Genomic DNA, 22,129 nt, shown 5'->3' on the forward strand with positions numbered 1-22,129 from the left:
TGCTGTCGCCTCCTCCCTGACGTCAGTGCGCCAGGGGTATAAAAGATGCAGTCGATGCCATTTTCTTGTGTCTTTCTTGCCATGCAGTGCCCAAAGCAAAAGCAGTTCGCAAGTGCCAGTCAGCCGACTCCTGAGATTTTCAAATTCGAATTTCAGATCCGAAGTCTTCATTAAAGCTAAGTACCTCAATTGGGGAAACTTTTTTCTTGCTCCAGACCGATGTCAGAAAAAGTTAATTGTATTTCTTGTGGGAAGCAAATACCTCATAGGGATTTTCATTCTTACTGTATTCCTTGCCTAGGCCCTTGACCACGACGTTGCTAGTTGTCGGTTTTGTGCTAGATTTAACCAACGCACTATTAAGCATCGGTATGATTTTGCATTACTTTGGCAGAAGATTCAATTATATAATGCCGTCGAACAGCCGACTACCGGAGTTTATAAAAAGCACAAAGAAAAGGACAGGCATCAGAGGTCCAAAACCGATGATGAGGCTTCCGCTAGGCCTGTAGCCGGTCCTCAGTGAGGTGCTTTTGCAGCCCCTGACGCCCACTACCTCAGAGCCACAGGCCACTTCCGACTCCCACGTGGAGCTGACTAGGCCGCTGGAAATAAGGTATTGGACACTCAGAAACGATTCCCTCAGATAGGTCCGGAGCCGCTGAGCAGGCATCGGCTTCTGAGGGTGTTTTCAGACCTACTCAGTTATATGTGAAACCAACTTCAGCTTCAAAGGCAAAGAATAAAGCAGCTCTAAAGACAAAGAAACAAGTACAGCATTCTCCTACACAGGCCACCATGTCTAAAAAACAGATGCTTAAAACGGCCGAAGACTTAATTACTTTGGTTAGGGGTTCCCATCCCCCTTCTGATAAGAGGCCTAGGCAAGAGATAGAATATGAATCTTCAGATCAGGTTTCCATTTCCTCTGTTTCCACTTCTGAACAGGAATATTCTCTTCCTCCCTATGAGGATTCTGATGCTGAAGAATCTACCCCTTCAGCCTCTCCTCCTGAGGATTATTCTTTTGGGGAGACCCTGCATACTATGAGGGAGCATTTCCACTGGGAGAGCTAAGATTACTCAGAATCCAAGAAAAGCCTCAGAGACTTCCTTTTATTACCACAGCACAGCTCCCTTGCTATTCCTCCTGTTTTAGACACTGTAGATGATGTATTTTCAGAGTCCGGTCTGTCTCCTGACACTTTACCACCAGCTCCTGTTAAGCCAGACAGATACTACAGGGTTCCTGCTTCACATAAATTTCTTTATAAAAACCCTGCTGCTGACCCAGAAACTATCTCAGGGATATTTGGTACAGCTGTGTCAATTCCTTTTGCCTGTTTCCAAGCACAGAATATCTTCCATTTTCCAGCGTAAGATTTTCTCAAGCACAGAATATCTTCCATTTTCCAGCGTAAGATTTTCTGGTACTAGGCCTTCATCTTCAACAGCAAAGAATAAAGCAGCTCTAAAGACAAAGAAACAAGTACAGTATTCTCCTACACAGGAGATTGTGTGAATCTCTTCATCTGACCAAAGGGGTCAAGGCTTCCACTGCAAAAACCCTATCCCCTCTGATAGGGATTCAAGGGCCCTGGACAGATGGGGGAAAAAGATTTATACTTCTGCTACCTTGGCTGTAAGAGCTTTAAATTGCCAGTTTCATATGCTTAAATATCAGCAATATCTTATGTCACTGCTTAAACAGAAAATGTTGACAAATTCAGAATGTGTAGAAAACAAAGAATTGCAGGATTTATTGCATGCAGCTGAACAAGTGGGAAAGCATACTTTGCAACATGGTTCCAATTCTCTAGAGGCCTCCTGCAGGGCCGCTGTTACAGGTGCTGTCATTAGGAGGCATGCTTGGTTAAAAGAACAGAATCTGCCCGATCATGTTAAAGCAAAACTATTAGATGCTCCATTACAGCATGATACCTTGTTTGGTGTTAAAGCAGAAGATGTGTTGAAGAAAATGGAAGACAAAGCTAAATCTATGCAAACAGTCAAGGATTTCTTGCAGGTACAGCCTCCCAGATTTAGCAGGAACTGGCCTACAAAGAATTGATCCTTTCCAATGTCAGACAGGCCACAAAGAGGCAGACACAGACGCCCCAGAGGAGGATTACAGCCCCAAGGCTCATACAGGCCTAAGCAATGGGGTGCTTCTACCTCCAAAAGCGGAGAGGAAAAATCACAGCCATATAGGAAACAGTCTCAATGACTTTCCCCAGACAGCACCAAGCACTTATCTTCTGGCAGCTCTTTTGGGGGGAAAACTAGCACTATTTTCACAAAATTGGCACATTATCACCCTGGACAAATGGGTCTTAAATATCATATCACAAGGCTACAGGTTCCACTTTCACACCCTGCCAAGGCCAAACGGTATGCCAGACCTGCCACGCAATCAATGGGCAGAGGCACAAAAACAAGTTTCATCCCTCATGGACATGAGAGCCATTCATCAAGTACCACAGCAAGAGCAGGAACTAGGATTTTACTCAAGGCTATTCTTGGTGCCCAGAAAGGACAAAGCCTGGAGACCAATACTGGACCTGTCTATCCTAAACACATTCCTGGATATTCCAAAATTCTCCTCAAGGTCAGGCAAGAAAAGCCAAAAATGATACTGAATGACCCAGACTGGCCCCGCCAGCACTGGTACCCAATCCTAAAGAGCTTGTCTAAATGCCCAACTTGGGCATTGTCTCAAATTCCTCACTTATTGACCCAACAAGACAGTCAGATACTGCACAGCCAACTCAGGACCTTAAACCTGGCAGCATGGCGGATAATGTAGCCAAGACACACCTCTCTCTAAAGCAGTGATGGATGTTATTTTGGAGGCCAGGAGGCCTAGCACCAGAAAATCATATGCAGAAAAATGGAAGAGATTCTGTGCTTGGAACCAGGCACAAGGCATTGACACGATTGTTCCAAATATTCCTCAGATTTTGCAATACTTAACTGAGATACTGGACAAAGGCCTTTCCTTTTCATCAATTAAAATGCATGCCTCAGCCATTTCAGCTCATTACAATAAAGAACCTCCTATTTTTTTCTCATCCATTACTAAGGCAGTACCTCAGAGGGACCAAAAACATAAGACCTCCAAAGAAAGCACCTATACCTGCATGGGACCTCAACTATGTCTTGGAAAAACTAACACTGCCTCTGTTTGAGCCAGCCTCTGCAGCTGATATAAAATTCTTATCCTGGAAAACAGCTCTGCTCTTAGCAATAACCTCCACTAGACGAGTCTCAGAGTTACAGGCACTCATGGCTGTGGAACCTTTTATCATTCCATCCTGACAGGGTTTCTCTGATGAAAAACCCTACATTTATGCCTAAGGTAGTGTCCAGTGTGGCCCTTAACCAAACAATTCATTTGCCTACCTTTTATCCAAACCCACAGAATAAGGGTGAGAGACTTCTGCATTCTTTGGACATTCACAGGCAGCTACGCTTCTACTTGGCCAGAAACAAAGCTTTCAGAAAGACTGAACAACTTCTAGTGGCTTATGCTGCAGGATCACAAGGAAAGCCTATCTCAAAGCAGACTATTTCAAAGTGGATAGGCCACTGCATTTGTTTCTGCTATTCACAGCATGGCAAATCAGTGCCTAAGGCATTAGGCCACATTTAACCAGAGAAGCAGCCACTTCAGCAGCCTTCCTCAGAGGAATACCAACCAAAGACATCTTAGAGGCTGCAACTTGGGAGTTCAGTGCATACTTTTACATAGCACTATCACTTACCTCTGTACTCTAAATCCAGGGCAGGCTTCGCCACTGCAGTTCTGCAGGGCCTGATGGCCTCTCCTAATCCTATTTAGCACCAGCCTCCCAACCTTAGCTTCGGGATTCAACCCAATTGCAATGACTGCAATAGTGAAACACGATTAACATAGTACAGTTGTGTACCTACCATAAATGTAGATGTTCGAGTGTATTCACTGTTGCAGTCCAGGTTACCCTCCCACCATCCCCCTTTTACTCTGCTGGGGCTTATCTGTACTTCTCTATTCTATAAAATCTATGTGATGTATTTGCTTGTAGATGAAGGAAAAGTTGTTTTTTGTGCATGCATGCTTATTGGCATAATTTAGCCTACCATTTAGGGGCACCTGACATCTGGGGCAAGAAAAACTATAGAAAATGGTGTCTGCTGCATCTTTTATACCCCTGGTGCACTGACGTCAGGGAGGAGGCGGCAGCAACCGACACCGGACCTAGACTTTGGAACTCGGGCCGACTGCGGGTAGTCTGCCAGGAGGATAACCCAATTGTAATGCCTGCAACAGTGAATACACTCGAACATCTACATTTATGGTAGGTACACAACTGTACTTTTTGCATGACTACATTATCTGCCATGCTGCCAGATTTAAGGTCTTTAGTTGGCTGTGCAGGACCTGACTGTTTTGTTGAGATAGTAGATGCGGTATTTGAGGCAAGGCCCAAGCCAGTTATTGAGACAAGTTCCTTTGGATTGGATACCAGTACTGGCGTGGCCAGTCTGGGGCAATCAGTATCATCTTTGGCTTCTCTTGTCTGACCTTTAGGAGTACCTTGGGGAGGAAAGGCATATACTGCTAAGCTTTTCCAGCTGAAAGACAGGGTTTCCACTTTCCATGCTTGTCTGTGATAAGTCCTTGTGCAGAATCTTTTTAGTTGGTAGTTGTGAGGAGAGGCAAATAGATCAATATCCGGGCATCCCCATTTCCTTGTTATCATGCTGAAGACTTGTGGATCCAATTTCCACTCGTGGGGATCAATGAGGTTTCTGCTTAGTTTGTCTGCCAGAGTACTTATCTTTCCTGGCAGGAATTGTGCCTGCAGATGTACTTGGTAAGTCAATGCTGTGTCCCACAAAGTCATGGCTAGTTTGCAAAGCGGGTAAGAATTAGTGCCTCCCTGCTAGTTTATATACCACATGACCGTGGTGTTGTCTGTCTTTTATCAGTAGTTGTCCCGGATGAAGTGGGTCCTTGAAGGCTGTCAGGGCATACTGAACAGCTAGCATCTCTTTTTGACTGATATGTAGGTGCATTTGGTTTGCGGACCATGTGCCTTGAATACATCTTCCTGCCATGTGGGCGCCCCAGGCATAATCTGATGCATCCGTTGTTAATGTCTGCCTGGCTGGGGGTAAAGTGAATGGCTGTCCCTTGTTCTGGTGACAAGCCTTCGCCCACCATCGAAACTCCTGTTGCAGGCAGGGAATGAGGGTAATTATTGTTTCCAGGCTGTGGCAATGTTGAGTCCAAACACTTTTTAGGTACCATTGAAGTTTCTTCATATGCAGTCTCGCATATGGAATTAGTAGAATGCAGGATGCCATGAAGCCCAAAGTCTGCAGAATTTTTCTTGCAGATAACTGGGCCTTTTTTGCCAACAGGTTGAAATAGGTAATCAGTTGCCTTTGTTTGTCTGGCGTGAGATAAGCCATCTGGGCAGTTGTATTTAAGCTTGCACCCAGGAATACTCTCTCTTGAGAGGGTACTAGTTTTGATTTCTTTTCGTTGACTGTGTACCCTAGGCCTGTTATAAATCTCTCTACAAATGCCAGATGCTGTAGTAGAATGTCCTTGTTCTCTGCTTGAATGAGGCAGTCCAAGTAAGGATATATTTGTATTCCTCTTTGTCTGCAGAATGCAATTACTGGTGCCAGGCACTTTGTGAAGACCCTGGGCACAGTAGATAAGCCAAAGGGCAGTGCAGAAAATTGGTAGTGCATTCAGCCAGCTTTGAATCTGAGGTATCTTCTGCATGTTTGTCTGATTGGGACATGCAGGTATGCCTCTTTTAGGTCTAAAATCACAAGCCAAGCCTTCTTGCCCAGCATGGGCAGAAGTTGCTGTAGAGTCAGCATTTTGAATTTTGGTATATCCAGATATGTGTTTAGAATAGATAGGTCCAGTATTGGTCTCCAGGTCTTGTCCTTTCTTGGTACCAAGAACAGTCTTGAATAAAATCCTTGTCCCTGCTCTTGCTCTGGTAGTTGTTGAATGGCCCTCATGTGCATAAGGGATGAGACTTGCTTTTGTGCCTCTGCCCATTGATGTTTTGGCAGGTCTGGCCAACCGTTTGTCCTTGGCAGGGTATGGAAGTGAAACTTGTACCCTTGTGACACTATGTCTAAGACCCATTTGTCCTGGGTTATTATGTGCCAATTTTGAGAAAAAAGTGCTAGTTTTCCCCCAAAAGGCGCTGCCAGAAGATAAGTGCTTGGTGCAGGCAGGGTGAAGTTATTGGACTGTTTCCTGTATGGCTGTGATTTGTCTTCTCCACTTTTGGAGGTAGAAGCACCCATTGTTTAGACCTGTACGAACCTTGGGGCTGGGATCTGCCTCTTGGGCATCTGTATCTGCCCCTTTGTGGTCTGTCTGACATTGAAAAGGACCAATTCTTTGTAGGCCAGTGTCTGCTAAATCTTGGAGGCTGTACCTGTAAGAAATCCTTAACCGTTTGCATAGATTTAGCTTTGTCCTCCATTTTCTTTAACACCTCTTCTGCTTTAACACCAAACAAGGTATCATGCTGTAATAGAGCATCTAATAATTTTGCTTTGACATGATCAGGCAGATTTTGTTCCTTTAACCAAGCATGCCTCCTGATGACAGAACCCGTAACAGCGGCCCTGCAGGAGGCTTCCAAAGAATCAAAACCACATTGCAAAGTATGCTTTCCAACTTGTTCAGCTGCATGCAATAAATCCTGCATTTCTTTGTTTACTGCACATTCAGAATTTATTAACATTTTCTGTTTAAGCAGTGACATAATATATTGCTGATATTTCAGCATATGAAACTGACAATTTAAAGCCCTTATAGCAAAGTTAGCAGAAGTGTAAATCTTTTTCCCCATCTGTCCAATGCCCTAGAATCCCTGTCAGAGGGGGTAGGGGTTTTTTTGCAGCAGAAGCCTCGACTCCTTTGGGACCCTGAGAGATAGTTTCTGGGTCAGCAGCAGAGTTTTTGAAAAGGAATTTATGAGAGTCAGGAACTCTGTAGTACCTGTCTGGCTTAACAGGAGCTGGAGGTAAGGAGTCAGGGGTCAGACTGGACTCTGAAAATACACATCTACAATGTCTAACACAGGTGGACTAGCTAGGGGTCTGTGTTGTGGTAGTAAAAGGAAGTCTCTGAGCCTTTTCTTAGATTCTGAAAAATCTTGGCTCTCCCAGTGGAAATGCTCCCTCATCGTATGCAAGGTTTCCCCAAAAGAGTAATCCTCAGGAGGAGGGGCTGAAGAGATAGATTCTTCAGCATCAGAATCCTCATAGGGAGGAAAAGAGTATTCCTGATCAGAAGAGGAATCAGATGAAATGGAAACCTGATCTAAAGATTCATATTCTATCTCTTGCCTAGGCCTTTTATCAGGAGGGGGATGGGAACCCCTGATCAAAGTAATTAAGTCTTCGGCCATTTTGAGCATCTGTTTTTTGGGCATGGAGGCCTGTCCATGAGGCTGTTGTACTCGTTTCTTTGTCTTTAAAGGTGCTTTAGTCTTTGCCTTTGAAGCTGAAGTCGTTTTAATGTATAACTGAGTAGGTCTGAAAACACCCTCAGAGGCCGATGCCTGCTCAGCAGCTCCAGACCCATCTGAGGGAATAGTCTCCGAAGTTCCAATAACTTGAGTTTCCAGCGGCCTAGTCGACTCCACATGGGAGTCGGTAGCAGCCTGCGGGTCTAAAGTAGCGGGCGTCAGGGGCTGCGAAGGTGCCTCACTGAGAACCGGCGAACCGACGACTGGCTTAGAAGAAGCCTCGTCGTCGGTTTTGGGCCTCGGATGTCTGTCCTTTCCGTTTCTTGTGAATTCTGGTAGTCGGATGGCTGTCCGACATCGTACAATTAAATCTTCTGCCAAAATAGTGTAAGTAAAATCGTACCGACGCTTAACAGTGCGTTGGTTAAAGCTAGCACAAAACCGACAACTAGCAACATCGTGGTCAGGGGCTAGGCAAGGAATACAATAAGAATGAAAGTCCTTATGAGGTATTTGCTTCCCACAAGAAATACAATTATTAACTTTTTCTGACATCGGTCTGGAGCAAGAAAAAAGTTTCCCCAACGGGATACTTAGCTTTTAATGAAGACTTCGGATCTGAAATTCGAGCACGAAAATCTCAGGAGTCGGCTGACCGGCTCTTGCGAACTGCTTATGCTTCAGGAACCGCGCGGCAAGAAAGACTGAAGAAAATGGCGTCGGCTGCATCTTTTATACCCCTGGCGCACTAACGTCAGGGAAGAGGCGACAGCAACCGACGCCGGACCTAGACTTTGGAATTCAGGCCGACTGAGGGTAGCCTGCCAGCAGGATAACTCAAGTGTAATGACTAACAGTGAAACACGAAGAACATCTGGCCTTGCCAGGGTTTTGCATTGCTATAAGAAATCAACAATTTGACAAGGTCCATTCCAGACCTGTACTGCCTCTCAACAGATGGTACAACCGCAAGTCCTGCCCTGCTTGCTGATGTAACAACCCACAGCCATACTGTTCGAGTAAAGGACAACTGCACCCTGAGGAAGGAGGTTTTGTATGGCCCCCCCCGTCACTGTGGGTGGGGAGGGGGTGAACAAGCAGCCCCTATATGTGACTGTCACTGAGCAAACACCAGTGAGGAAGCAAATAACAGAATTTGGACAACAGTATTAGAGCAAACAAGGTCTAAATTCTGATTCAACTGGACTCTTGAGTGTCCACTAAAGAAAGTGTATTTGTTATCTTGCATAGGGTATCAGAAGTAATGTAGCTGCCACTCGTCCTAGCACTTTCAAGCACTATGCTGCCATCATCTGAGGGAAGTATCAGAAGACAGACATCACCCTGCAGATTGACAGACAGTGTCTAAAGGAAGGCTGGCTAGACATGTTCTCGTACCTTGGTGGCATCCTGTCTAGGTCTGTTTTCACAATGGCTCCAAATGGGTGATCACTGAAATTTCCAAGGACTATAACAGGAAAAAGTAAGGGATCATTGGCTTGTGTAAGTAACTCCTTTGTGGTACATGCTAGAAGCCATTTGTCCAAACAGGGGAAGACCCTGGTTCATCTCAGCCTAAGGTGAGCTGCCATGCATTTGATCAACACCCTGGGGACTGTGGTGAGACCATATGCAAAAGCCACGAACTGGTAATGTTTAGTACTCCTATCTTAAAACAAAGAAATACTCTGAGTGACTTCGCTATCAATATCTGTAGATAGATGCCATTTAAATCTAAACAGGATATCCAGTCTTCTTTTTACAAGCATGGGAGGACTGAGTGCACCAGGACCATCTGGAATTTGGTTTTCTTTATGCACGGATTTAGACCAATGACATCCACCATCAAATAATTAATATGCTTTGAGCTACTACAATGTTAAAGTTCCTTTATTAATTCACAAGTTAAAATCATACTAGCTTTTTTGCCATGCCTTTACGGTGTGAAAGAAATTAAGACAAACAAGCAATTTAAATAATGGAATACAACTAACACAATGATTCCAGAACTAATCACAACAGTTACTTCATACTGAGATCATTGTTCGATCCATAAGGTAGTAATATTATGCAAGAAAAACAAGATATCAGCAAAATTTAAGTACAGGTCAAAATTAAAACAGTCAAATATAAAATATTTGGAACAGACTCAATTACTGTTAAGAGCAGTTTTAAAATGGACAGCCACATGACCAGTAGCAACAGCATTCTTAACGTCACAAATGTGTTCTTGCACTCAGAACTCCTACTTGTCTAGTGCTCTGTCTAGTACAAGGAGAGGAATATGGTTTTGTACAGTGCATGTACTTATCTGTAAATTAAAGCCCAGAGTACATTTTTTTAGTTAGTTACTTATAGGACACTTAAAAGAACTTTTTTCTCCAGTCTGAGGGAAGCTGACTGTGACTGAATCCAACAGCCTATGACACAAGCGCATTAAAAAATGTCACTTAATATGGCTACGTTTAATAGACCAAACAAATGAACACATGGGAATTACAGCATACAAATGTGGGCACAGTGGCAAAACTCAAGGAGTTCAACATTTGGAACTCAAAGTTCTGGATTCATAATAGGTTAACGTCTTTCCTTCAGGAAAAGATGGACTGAATCTAAATGAAACTTGCATATGTCAAAGAAAGGTAGTCCAATGCAAGGGCACCTTTTGTGTGTGTGTGTGTGTGTGTGTGTGTGTGTGTGTGTGTGTGTGTGTGTGGTGGGGGGGGGGGGGATGAAGACCAAGACAAAAGAATTTGAAGACAGAACACAGATTGCTCAGAAATAAGGTGAAGAAGACTATTTTAAAGAAAGACTTTCTGAAAAGATTTTATTAGACAGTGGATCAAGTCAAATTTGTAAATTTCCAGAAAAAATGGGCAGAGTATAGAGAGCAGATAAGTGTTTGTCTACCTTCAAAGTGGGATTCTATATTCAGTACAAATAATTAAATGACTTGGAGAAGATTTGCAACATTTATCTATTTGACATTTGTTGACCCGAGGAGAAAAGCTCCAACGTTACAAAAATATATATATATAGTAATTGCTAACAACTGTAAATACTTACAGGAGGAGAAATGTTCCACATTACAAAAAAAATAGTGAATAACAATTGTAAAATACAAGATTAAAAAGAACATTAAATAATTAAAAGTAAATAACAAGGTCAATTATTTTTTTGACCGGTGAGACAATAAGAAAAACAAAATGTGCATTTACAAGAAAATTTAAAAAATACTTTACAAATCTAACAATGTTTATCTGTTTCAACACCTTTTTTACTACAAATTATTATTCAACTAATGCTTACATCACAAAAAGTTTAATCATTTGACTGTCATTTTAATATTGGTCTGCTGGAATGAACACATCATAGAAAAAGTCAATTATTTCACACACTTGTCAGAAGATAACAGTACTTCCTGGTCTATGGACAGAGTTGCCAGATTTCCGACTGGCCAGGTATGGACAAAAAAAAAGCCTTTCACAGCAAGTGAAGACAAAAAAAAAAAAAAAAAAAAAAAAAAAAAAAAATGGCCTGGGCCAATCAAAAATAAATAAACACGGAGCTACTTCTGTTTAATGCGAAATATCGCAGTTCCGCATTAAATAAAAGTAGCTCTGTTTTGCAATTTTTTTTTTGATTGGCCCGTATACCAGTATACGGGCCAATCAAAAATCGTTAAACACGGAGCTACTTCTGTTTAATGCAGAACATCGCAGTTCCGCATTAAACACAAGAAGCTCAGTGTTTAGCGATTTTTGATTGGCCCGTATGCCGGTATACAGGCCAATCAAAAAAAAAAAAACAAAGCGGAGGCTGCCCGGGATTTAAGCTGGCAGTGCGGGACTCAGGATCAGGCTGCTGATCCCGGGACAGTCCCGCTCGAATAGGGACGTCTGGCAACCCTGTCTATGGACCACTATTTGTGACATCACAGCTGGCTACTGCTCTTCAATGTCATAGTGTTATTTTTGAGATGTCTTCCATATAAGCTTTCAGCTTAACTGACTGCATGTACTATGAATCTTTGGAGAATATAATTGAAAAATTAATGTAAAATCAGGCTAAAAAACAATTTTACTATTTTTAAACAAAAGACGCATGCAAGGATAACTCAAAAGAACTCTGATTACTTACTAAGTCACTGGAAAGAGGAAATGCATATTTGATGAGGCTTTCAAATATTTCTAGTTTGTTCTGCTCTTCCTTCTTGTAAGCAAACCGAACATTTCTCATATCCTGTTTCAAAATAAAATACAATTAACAGTCTGGGAAAATAAAATCCAAAGTAAAACATTTGTGCAACAGTAAGTCCAAAAAATGTCTGGAAACCATAAGTGATCTAATAAGAAATTCTATTTAGCAAGAATATTTTTGCATGACACATTAGCTACAGTCTTAAAATGTAGAATGTTTACTGTTATAAATACAAAAGCAGGACCAGAACTGGAGTTATGCAAGCCACCAATCATAACACAATCTCTCTGATAACATTACAGACAGCGTATCTAGTCTACAAATGCCACTCTGGCAGGAAAGTTTGAAGCATTTCATATTTGTTGACAGATGCTCTAACAGCATGTACATGCACTGGTGCTGACAGACCAGTGTCACAGAAATGGGAATACACTGCTCACCACATAACCCTTCTCCACAAAAAGCTCTAATGAACATGAGCTGAACAAGCTAAGCAATGTGCAACACATAAGGAATCTACAGGAAGCCAGACAGATCTGGCAGTTATACCAAACTGTCTAATCGAGTACAAACAGCCTGTACATTGCTAACAGAAAGGCTGAGTTAATACACACAAAAGAAAGATAACAGCAGTTACACAACAATAGGTGTAGAGCCAAATATAGTATGAGTTATGATTTTAAAAAGCTGCTACCAGTAAAATGTTAGGAACAAACATTTTCATAATACAATTAATGCACCAATAAAATAATGGTGTTAAAGTAAATAAATAATATAAAGAAAGTAAACCCAGAAGGAAAAAAGCATGCTACTACTCATGCAATCTCCCTTCTCTCCCCAACCATGCAGTAACAGGTTGTGGCTAGCCAATCCATGGCCTATTTACTATTTATCCTAAGTAAGGGCATCAGTTGTTTAGATCCAGCTAAATCCAGTGCATACACCCAGTCCCTGCTCACTCTGAGGTGATCAGTTCAGAACAGCAGACAGATTCTTGCCTTTGGGAGAAGCTTCTTTTCTTTCAGGTATGACCTATAAATCTGATAAGTGGAAGGAATCCAACCAACAATTTCTGAGCCAGGTATTTCTCAGGTGTGTTTTTATGAGTTTTTTTAAACTGCAATGTTGAAGTGTTATTCCGGAGTTTGGAAATATAGTTGGAAAACAGGGATTCCCAGCTGAGTTGTTAGCTTTAGTGATGTGCAGAAGTGGTTTGTTGCTAGATTGGAGATGTCTTGTGGTGGAATAGGGTTGTATGCATCTTTGACAGTAAGGGTTCGTTATGATTAATTATTTTGTGGGCGAAGGTTAGTTAGTTAAAGTGAAGAAGTTGAGGGAGTTCAAGCCATTGGAGCTGCTTAAGTGATAAACAGTGATATGAGGCACCACTGGCTAACTTGGAGATGTTATTCTAACAGGTTTTGAGTTTGGCAAGGTCAGTTTTGCAGAGGTTAGTTAAAATTGGGGAGTGATATAAGAGGGTTGACAAGAAGGGTGTTCTAGCAATAGTGGCTTTTGTGTTCGTTAGAAATTTGTTGTTTCTATAAAGGAGACAGTTTCTTGTGGACTTTTTTTAATGGTTTGACCTATATGAATGTTAAATTTCAAGTTAGTATTGATTTCTACTCCTAGCAATTTGGTTGGGGTTGCTGGGGTGATAGCAGTTTGATTTTTAGAGAAGATGCTGATGGTTGGGGGCAGGAAGGTAGTCCTAGTTGGGCTAAAGAGAAGTTGTTTTGTTTTGCTGGAATTAAGAATAAATTGGGAACTGGTCAACCAAATTTCAACAGATAAGAAGGAATCTTGGGAGTAGGCTGAGCATATCAGAGTAGAGCCCTTGGTGTTCTGGACAACTGAGGTATGCTGTAGAGAAGAGGACCAAGGATGGAGCCTTGTGGGACCCCTATGGTGACTGGGAGAAGGGGTGAAAGACATTGTTGGCAGCAGACAGCTTGCTGATGTTCTGCTAGGTAACTTTGGAACTAAGTAATAGCGGGGTTGCTGAGGTTTAGGGTGGAGAGAACATTGATGAGTTTGCTGTGGTTGACCATATCTAAGGCCTCGGACAGGTCCAGGAATATGGCCGATACAAATTTACCATTGTTTCTGTGCTGGTTAACAGTGTTTGTAAAGGGACATTTGGGTTGTGGTGGTGCTGTGAAAGGGGTGAAAACCGTGTTGGGTACTTGATAGGAGTTTGTGTGTAAGGAGGTAGTCCATAAGTTGGGTGTGCACAACCCTTTCCAGAATTTTGGATAAAGGGGATAGGATTGCAATTGGGCAATAGTTTGTTAGTTCGGTAGAGTTGCCTCCTTTATGTAATGGCACAATGTGGGTGATTTTCCAGATAGCAGGGACTTGTTTTTCAGATAATGATCTGTTTAAGAGTATGGTACGGGGTATGTGATTGTTTCTGCTGCAATTTGCAGGAATTCAGCAGGGAGATAACTGCAGCTAAGGTAGCTGGCTTAAGTTTTTAGATTGTGTTTAATGTAAACTGGTTGGTGCTATCTTGTAGGTGTGTGCTATTATGGTTTGAGATAGAAGGGGAGTGGTTGGAGTTGGTTTGAGAGTTTTCAAGAGCTTGGATGGCTTCTGTAAAGTAATTATTAAATTCTGTTGCTAAGTTCTCAGACTTGATGGCTGCTGTTGGTGTGAGGCGCATACCTCTCAACCTCTTAGCTCAAGAAATCTGGACAAAGCCTTACATAATGGTGGGGACAAAGGCCCAAAAATAGGGACAGATTTTAAATATTGCTCTTATAAACTTAGAAAGTAGCTAGAGTAGTGGGGTTTGTGTTAAAATGCATTTTCTAAAGGATATGAAGTCAAACTCAAATGTATGTCATTATTTATAGATTTCATTCCTTAGGTCATCCCAGAAAACCACAAATTACATGAGGAACAGAGTGAAATTTTGAGGCAAAAATCTGGACATTCTGCAAAAATCTGTACAGCTGAGAGGTATGTGCGTTGATTTACCTGGTTGTAATATGTTGCTGACTGCAGCCCAAAACATTGGTGGATTACTTTGATGTTTATTCGGGATATCGTGGTAGTAGTTTCATTTTACTATTTTTTTTTTACTTTATTTCGAATTTCTACGAAAGTTTGTTTAGTTATGTGACATTTTTTTTTTTTTTTTATGAAACTGTTCCCAAGCTTTACCTCTGGTTTTGAGTAGGGCCTCTGGATCCTTTACTTAGCCAGGGTGCATAGTTTGATTTCACTCTAATGTTTCTAAGTAGTGCATGGAAGTTAAGTATGTCTAGGAAGGTAGAGCTGAAGGAAAGAACAGCATCATTCAGGGGTAGGTGTCTGACAGGTTCCCAATTGCAACTTTTTAGGACAGAGATAAACCTATTTGGATCAAAGTTTTTTTTTTTGTTTCTGATTAGTCGGAAAGAAGTTTGGTGAATGAGATTTCTTAGCAGAAAGATTGGATTATGGTCGCTTAGGTTATCAGGGAGACAGCCTGAGTAGGATGACAAATTACGATTGTTATGTAAAATCCAGTCAAGGATGGACTGACGCTTGGAAGCTTTGCCAATTCTAATGGGAGATGTGATGAGTTGAGTGAAGCCATAAAGGTTAACATGAGATGTAGGGTTTAGGGAGGAACAAAGGAGTCCATCTATAATAAAGTCACCTGTCAGAAAAGTTTCTCGTGGGACAGACTTGGAGGGCCATTGAAGTATGTTTTCAAGAGTGGCAATATTGTCTGGTGGGATGTATCCACCTACGATGTTGAGGTGTTTGTTGGGGTTAATTGTTAGCTTAGCAAATATTAACTCTGCATTCTCAAAGTCAGCAGCAGTTAGGTCAAGAAGGTCAAGTGTAAGGTGATCTTTGAACAAGACTGGTACACAGATGAAAGTCTGATAGTCTGAAAATTTAGGTGCAATTCATTAAAAAAACTGAATTCCAAATCTCAATATTATACTTTAAAGCAATTTCTGTATGAGGCTCTGCCCTCTTGCATACACTGTTTATACAAACTAATTCCAAGACTACAAAACCCCAGAGAAGGATGAAAACTGCAATTTCAGAGTAAGTATATAAATTCACCCTAACTACAGTCACTTTTCTGCAATTTCAAGGGTTGCATTTACTGTCCTGAGACAGATACAGAAAGCAGAAAATGGGGGGACATCAAAGGCTGTGCACAGTCTTGCAGGAGGAAAGCAATAATCCTTAAACAACACAGAGAAATTCTTCTACAGCTCTGTGCTTGTATGTTTAACAAATTATGCCCTTCCTTTTCATCATCTAACGAAGCACTAAACTGTCTCAGAAAAGCGAGCATAGTAGTCAGTCCCCTTAATTGAAAGTCCAAAACCAAAAAAGAACTCCCAGAAACTTCTGAATGTTACACAGTTCTGACATAATGGGCAGAATATTAGGAACCTACTGTCTAAATAAGGCATCATAATGTGATCCAGACAGAATTTTCAAAGCAGCAGACTGCAACAGTGCAAAAAGTCAATAAACAAGGATACATTCCATCTCCAAACTACAATATACAGTTATATAAAAGTTTACACATTTTCTTTTACATATTACCATTTTCCTAAAAAGCAAGTTTCATAGTTTCATAGTATAGTACTAGGCTATCTGCCCTGGGGCATTTGTAAGCCTAGCCATAGTGATGTGGCTTTTGCCACCCCATGAAATGGTACAAAAATGTACAGAATAAATTTAGAATACTGTGCCTCTGTCTAGTAGTGACACAATGAAGGTCACCTTATATAATAGAATTAGTTTACTGTGCCCCTGTCTAGCAGTGACACAGATGTGACCCCTGGGGTAAACTTACGATCTCCCATCCACTCATCAAGATTTCTCTTGAAAAGAGTCAGTGAGGGGCTCTGCCTAATACGAACTGGGATCTTGTTCCAGAGCATAGGAAGCCTCTGGGTTATGAATCTATCCCTCCAGCATGTCCTATTCATACTTGTGCCGAGGTTTAAGTCTTTAGCTCTCGTGGTCCTGATGGATTTGGATTTTTTGAGGTGGAGCATGTCCATCAGATCCTGATTGGACATGGCCTTGTACGTCAGGCAGAGATCACCTCTGAGCAGGCGGTATGCTACTGAATAGAGCTGAAGTTTCTTTAGTCTGGCAGAATAAGAAATATGTTGGAGACCCTTGATCCTCTTGGTGAGGTACTTTTGTGGTCTCTCCAGCTGTTGCAAATGCCGGGTGAGGTACATACCAAATGGGGCATTGTACTCAATCATGGGTCTGATGAGGGAGGAATATAGGGGTACAATGACATCCTTGGATCTGGATGTGAATCCCTTCATGATGAGGTGTGCAAGGTAGAATGTTTTTCTAACCACTTTGGCAACGTGGGTGTCAAATGAGAGGTCGCTGTCGACTTGGGTCCCTAGGTCTCGGATTACTTTTTCCGTACTCAGCGGGTTGCTGTCTATGTGATAATTTGTGGGTACTTTGTTTTTCCCAAAGGGGATGACTATACATTTTTGGCATTTAGTTGAAGGCCGTGACTCCGGCACCAGTTGTCCGCTTCTGTGAGGCCTTTTGTAGGATGTGTGTGTCTGCTGGTGTATCGACTATGGCGCCTAGTTTGCAGTCATCTGCGAACTTTGTCAGCCACAGCCCTCCCATGTTTGCTTTAACATCTGAGAAATAAATGCCGAACAAGAGGGGTCCCAGGACAGATCCCTGTGGGACACCACTTGTGACTGGCTTTGAGTCTGACATTGCTCCAGCGATTTTAACTTTATGGGTTCTGTCCTTTAGCCAGTTTGCAACCCATCTAGTGACATAAGGGTTTACTTTTAAGCTGTTGAGCTTATCTATGATGCCTGAGTGGGGTATTGTGTCGAAGGCCTTTGCCAAGTCCAGGTATGCTGTATGGACTGCTTTGCCCTCATCAATGGCTCTAGTGACTGTTTCGAAAAGTCAACCAGGTTTAAAAGGCAGGATCTGCCCTTTACAAAGCCGAACTGGGTGGGGTCAAGTGTCTGTAGGTCCCCTATGTCTCTGTTTATGAGTTCCATAATGATTCTTTCCATAGCTTTGCAGACCAGGCTGGTTAAGCTTATGGGGCGGTAGTTTCCAGGGTCTGTAGAGGCACCCCCCCTTGTGGAGTGGGACCACTGTTGTTGTACGCCAGTGTTCAGGTACATATCCCGTAAGGCTAAGGTTAAATAGCATTTTTATGTGTGGGTTTAGCTCCTCTTGGAGTTCACGTAACACGCAACCCGGGATACCGTCAGGTCCCATTGATGCTGTGTTTTTTGCTTTGTTTAGGGCGGTTCTCACTTGGACATCTGAGATGACAGGGAGATTACATTCAGCTGGGATAAGTATTTCTTCTTTTGGGGGTGAAGGAGGGGAGAAATTTGCACTGAACCTGTCAGCCAGAATGTTGGCAATATCTGTGGGTTCAGTGTATTTTATTTATTTATTTTATTTTACATTTGTTGACCGGGATAGTCCGACTGGATGCATGTCCATTTTCAGCGGAGGCCCGGGGAGAAAAGCTCCAAGGGTAAGCAGATACAGCATTACATATTACAAACAGATTATTTACAGAGATTACATAAGTAAGCAAGTTAAACAAGTTCCACAGGTTAAAGTTAGTCCTGAGCACAAGTCAGGATTAAATTAAATTACACAGTAAACTGGTTAACAGATTTTTTACACATTCGAGTTAGCCAGGCTTGATACATTGACATAGCCAGTTAAGTGACAAATGTTGTTTGAGTCTAGTTTTAAATTGACCTAAGGTGGAAAGTAAAGTAATATCAGCTGGAAGTGAGTTCCAGGATCTACTTACAGAGTTTGCAAAGAGAGAATCACCGGCTGTGTTATTAATTTTGCTAGTCTGAATTAGTAGTTTGTTAGAGGATCAAAGCAGTCTAGGATTGTTATAGGGGGTGATAATATTTTTAAGTGCAGGAGTATTGTCCGGATTATAGAGGATTTTATAGGCCATAATCAGTTGGTTATACTGGATTAGGCTAGGTAGTTCAAGCCAACCAAGCTGATTTAGACTGATGCAAAGATGTGTCCTAAAAGGCAGCCCAGTGGCAAACCTGGCAATGTGGTTGTAGCAAATTGAGAGTTTGTTAAGGACAGTCTTGTTCAAATTCGAGAGTAGAGGGGATGCATACAGAAGGGTTGAAAGAAGGTGAGAGCGAGCTATGGCAATTTTAGCTGGAGGGGTTAGGAAGGCTTTTATTCTGTAAAGTGACCCTAGTTTTTTATTGATGGTTTTGATAGTTTTATGTTGTTGTGAACCAGCTCTGAGCATATCTGAGGGTTTCCACCCAGGTTTCTAACATAGCTAAAGAAGGCTTTGTGGTTATCTTTAGTGTCCTTAGTGATTTTTCTCTCAAAGTTGGCCTTGGATGTTTTTATGAGAGAACGTAGTTTTCCGCTAATGTTGATCAGAGATGTCTTCCCTTCATGGGATTTTGCTCTGACGTGCAGTAGCTTCCTTCTTTTGTTATACAATTTGTTTATGGCTGAGGTCCACCAGACAGGACGCTTACCTTTGGTGGAGAGGGACTTGGATTTGTTTGGGATTGCATGATCCATGCATTCTTGGAGATGTCCATAGAAAGCATTTGTGAAGGATTCGGCATTGTGGGATGTGGTAGCCACTGGCACAGTGGGCTTAAAGGATACCATCTCAGTCTTAAGAAGAGCGAAGTCTGCTTTTGAGAAGTTTTTCACTGTGGTCTTTTGTGCTGGGGGTGGAGGTGGGATATGTATATCCAGGGTGATTAGTTTGTGGTCAGATCTCACTAGTGAGGGGTATACTTCCAGTGTGGAGCATTTTGTCCCCATGTTTGTGATGATCAGGTCTAGTATATTATCTCCCCTAGTGGGAGAGGTGACTAGTTGTTCCAGTGCATTTGGATTTATGAATTCCAGGAACCTTTGGGCTAGGGTATTAGGGCTAGAGTAATGTACCCAATCTATGTTTGGGTAGTTGAAGTCTCCCAGTATGATGGTATTTTGTGATACATTCATATCCTCCAATGTCTTCAGGAAGGCTGAGTGGGGTTCTTGAGATTGGGAGGGTGGTCTGTAACATGCTACCAGTTGTATAGCAGTTTTGCCTATGGTTAGTTGCACCTGTATGGTCTCTGATGATTGTGTTGCTACTAACCTGGAGGTGTGGGTGTCCTTGATGAATATGGACACTCCTCCTTTGTGGTTCGCCCGGTTTTGGGGCCGAAAAGCATGATATGAGGTATAGCCTGGTAGCGCTGGGGTGCTTACCGGAGCCTTGAACCAGGTTTCAGTTACTGCACCGACGTCTATGTTCTCCATGCTGAGGAGTGCATCAAGTGCCTGCATCTTGAGATTTAGACTTCTGGCGTTGAGCAGCATTACCCTTAGTTTTTTTCCATTTTTGTTTTCTAAGGAGGTGGGTTTGTCTTTTGAGCCTTGCCTAAAAAAGGCACTATGGGGGTGGCAAGAGCCTTAGCCAATATCCGAAGCCCAGTGGTGACAGGTGTAAGCCATCCCTTGAAGCAGCATGGCTTGTCCAACATGTCATCCCAGGCAGACAGACATTGGATCCCCTTAGAATGACACCAGTACTTGAGCCAATTGTTAAAGTTGATCATCTTGTCTTTGTATTGTGGTATCATTCTTGGTGAGGGCAGGATGCTGCTCAGGGTCAGGGTCATACCAGCCTGGGCTACATAATCGGAGAGCTCCTCTATGTCTCTTTTCATATAGTCCAGGGAGGTACGTCTCAGGTCATTCACACCAGCATGGACAATGACGGAGTCATATTTGTAATTGCTTTGGAGTGACTTGAGTGCGTGTGTTATGTGGCGGATCCTAGCTCCCGATAGACAGCTCACAGTCACCCTCTCCTTGTTCAGCCTGGTCAGCGGGACATCAGTGTGTCTGACTATAGAGTCACCTATTACTAGTATATCAGGCAAGGTGTTTGGCCTTAAGGGCTGTGATTGGTTGACACACTGATTTATTGAAGTAAGTGTTGCATGTGTTTTGTTTTGAGGTGGTGGATTTTTGGATGTCTGCTTTGGGAGCCTCTGTTGTTTTGGTAAGTTTTTTATTAGAGCCTCCGAGTATGTCTTTGTGTTTTTATGTGTTTGGTTTGCAGTTGTGGCAGGTCTATGTGGGACTGGGATTGTTGTGTGTGTAGTTACCATCTCCTCCTGTCTGGTCATGCCAGCCCTGAGTTGAGAGAGTTCAGCCTCCAGTTTGGCTATATAGTTGCATCTCTCACATGTATTTGTGTTTGTTGGGAGGAGGAGAGGGTTGTCTGTGTACATGAGACAATTGTAGCATTGTCTCAAGATACCCAGATTGACCAGCTGAACTGGAGAGGAAGCCAGTAATCTACCACTCGACATGCTAGAACAGTATAAGGGAGTGCTGTACACCTTTAAGGGAAGTGGATATTCACAGGGGTGGTAAGTAGATGTAGTGCTTTACTTAGTATGAGAGTGCTTACTTAGTAGAGAAGTATTGAGAACAAGTGCTAGGCTTATAATATAGTGAGTAGTCTGGTTATACTAAGAGCAGAGCTTCCTTAAGGGAAAATTTGAAGAGCAGACTTGGCGGAGCCAGAAAAAGTTTAACCTTGTTTAACCGGCGCTGCGCACACAACCGCGCAAAGCCATGCAAACGCGGATTTTAAACAGTGAACTACAAAAGAGCTAGAAATGGTCCAAAACAACCAATTACTACAGCTTCTTGTGCTGAGGTCACTTCCTACAGGGACAGGTAGGCTGCTCAAGGCTCCCCACTCCCACTGGTGAGCAAAGAAACTTCCTTCTATCCAAGTAAGGTAATGGACAACACAGGAACTACACCACAGCCCAGAATACAGCAATGCCTGTAAACTGGTCTAAACTAGTCGAGGAGAGGCGGGAAAACAAGGATTATTTTTTTGTTTTTTTGGTAGAAACACACAGAAAATGCAGAAACAGTGATAAATTAGTTACACAGGCTAGCACACTTTAGTGGGCAGCCTCCACAGTTAAACAAACAACAAACTTTCGATCAAATTAGACTAAAATGTAACTTTAAGTGCAGATTTTAAAATAATGCAGCAAACAGTTAAAAAACAGTTCAAGCTACAGAAGCTATTCCAAGTGAAAAAAAAAGCAAAGATACTTAAATCCAGAAAGTAGTCGCTTTTCTGAGTTCCCTGCTGCTAGGACCACTCTGCAGACCCACGAGGAGCTTGTCTGAGCAGTATAGCCAGAAAAAAACGCCCAGAGGCGGATTTTAAACAGTGAACTACAAAATAGCTAGAAATGGTCCAAAACAACCAATTACTACAGCTTCTTGTGCTGAGGTCACTTCCTACAGGGACAGGTAGGCTGCTCAAGGCTCCCCACTCCCACTGGTGAGCAAAGAAACTTCCTTCTATCCAAGTAAGGTAATGGACAACACAGGAACTACAC

General features: G+C 42.4%; 1 protein-coding gene across 2 annotated transcripts in view; it reads right to left on the minus strand.

The window, feature by feature from the left end:
• MTMR1 (myotubularin related protein 1) overlaps positions 1 to 22,129 on the minus strand; it is a 1,550,898-nt gene that overhangs the window by 814,761 nt on the left and 714,008 nt on the right. For both annotated transcript variants that reach the window (XM_044057166.1, XM_044057165.1), the window contains one exon: positions 11,637 to 11,738. In XM_044057166.1, the coding sequence (XP_043913101.1) occupies positions 11,637 to 11,738 (102 nt within the window). The remainder of the gene's footprint in view (positions 1 to 11,636; positions 11,739 to 22,129) is intronic.

This window comes from Protopterus annectens, chromosome 15.part0, assembly GCF_019279795.1.
Source record: "Protopterus annectens isolate FY-2018-M chromosome 15.part0, PAN1.0, whole genome shotgun sequence".
Classification (NCBI taxonomy): Eukaryota; Metazoa; Chordata; order Ceratodontiformes; family Protopteridae; genus Protopterus; species Protopterus annectens.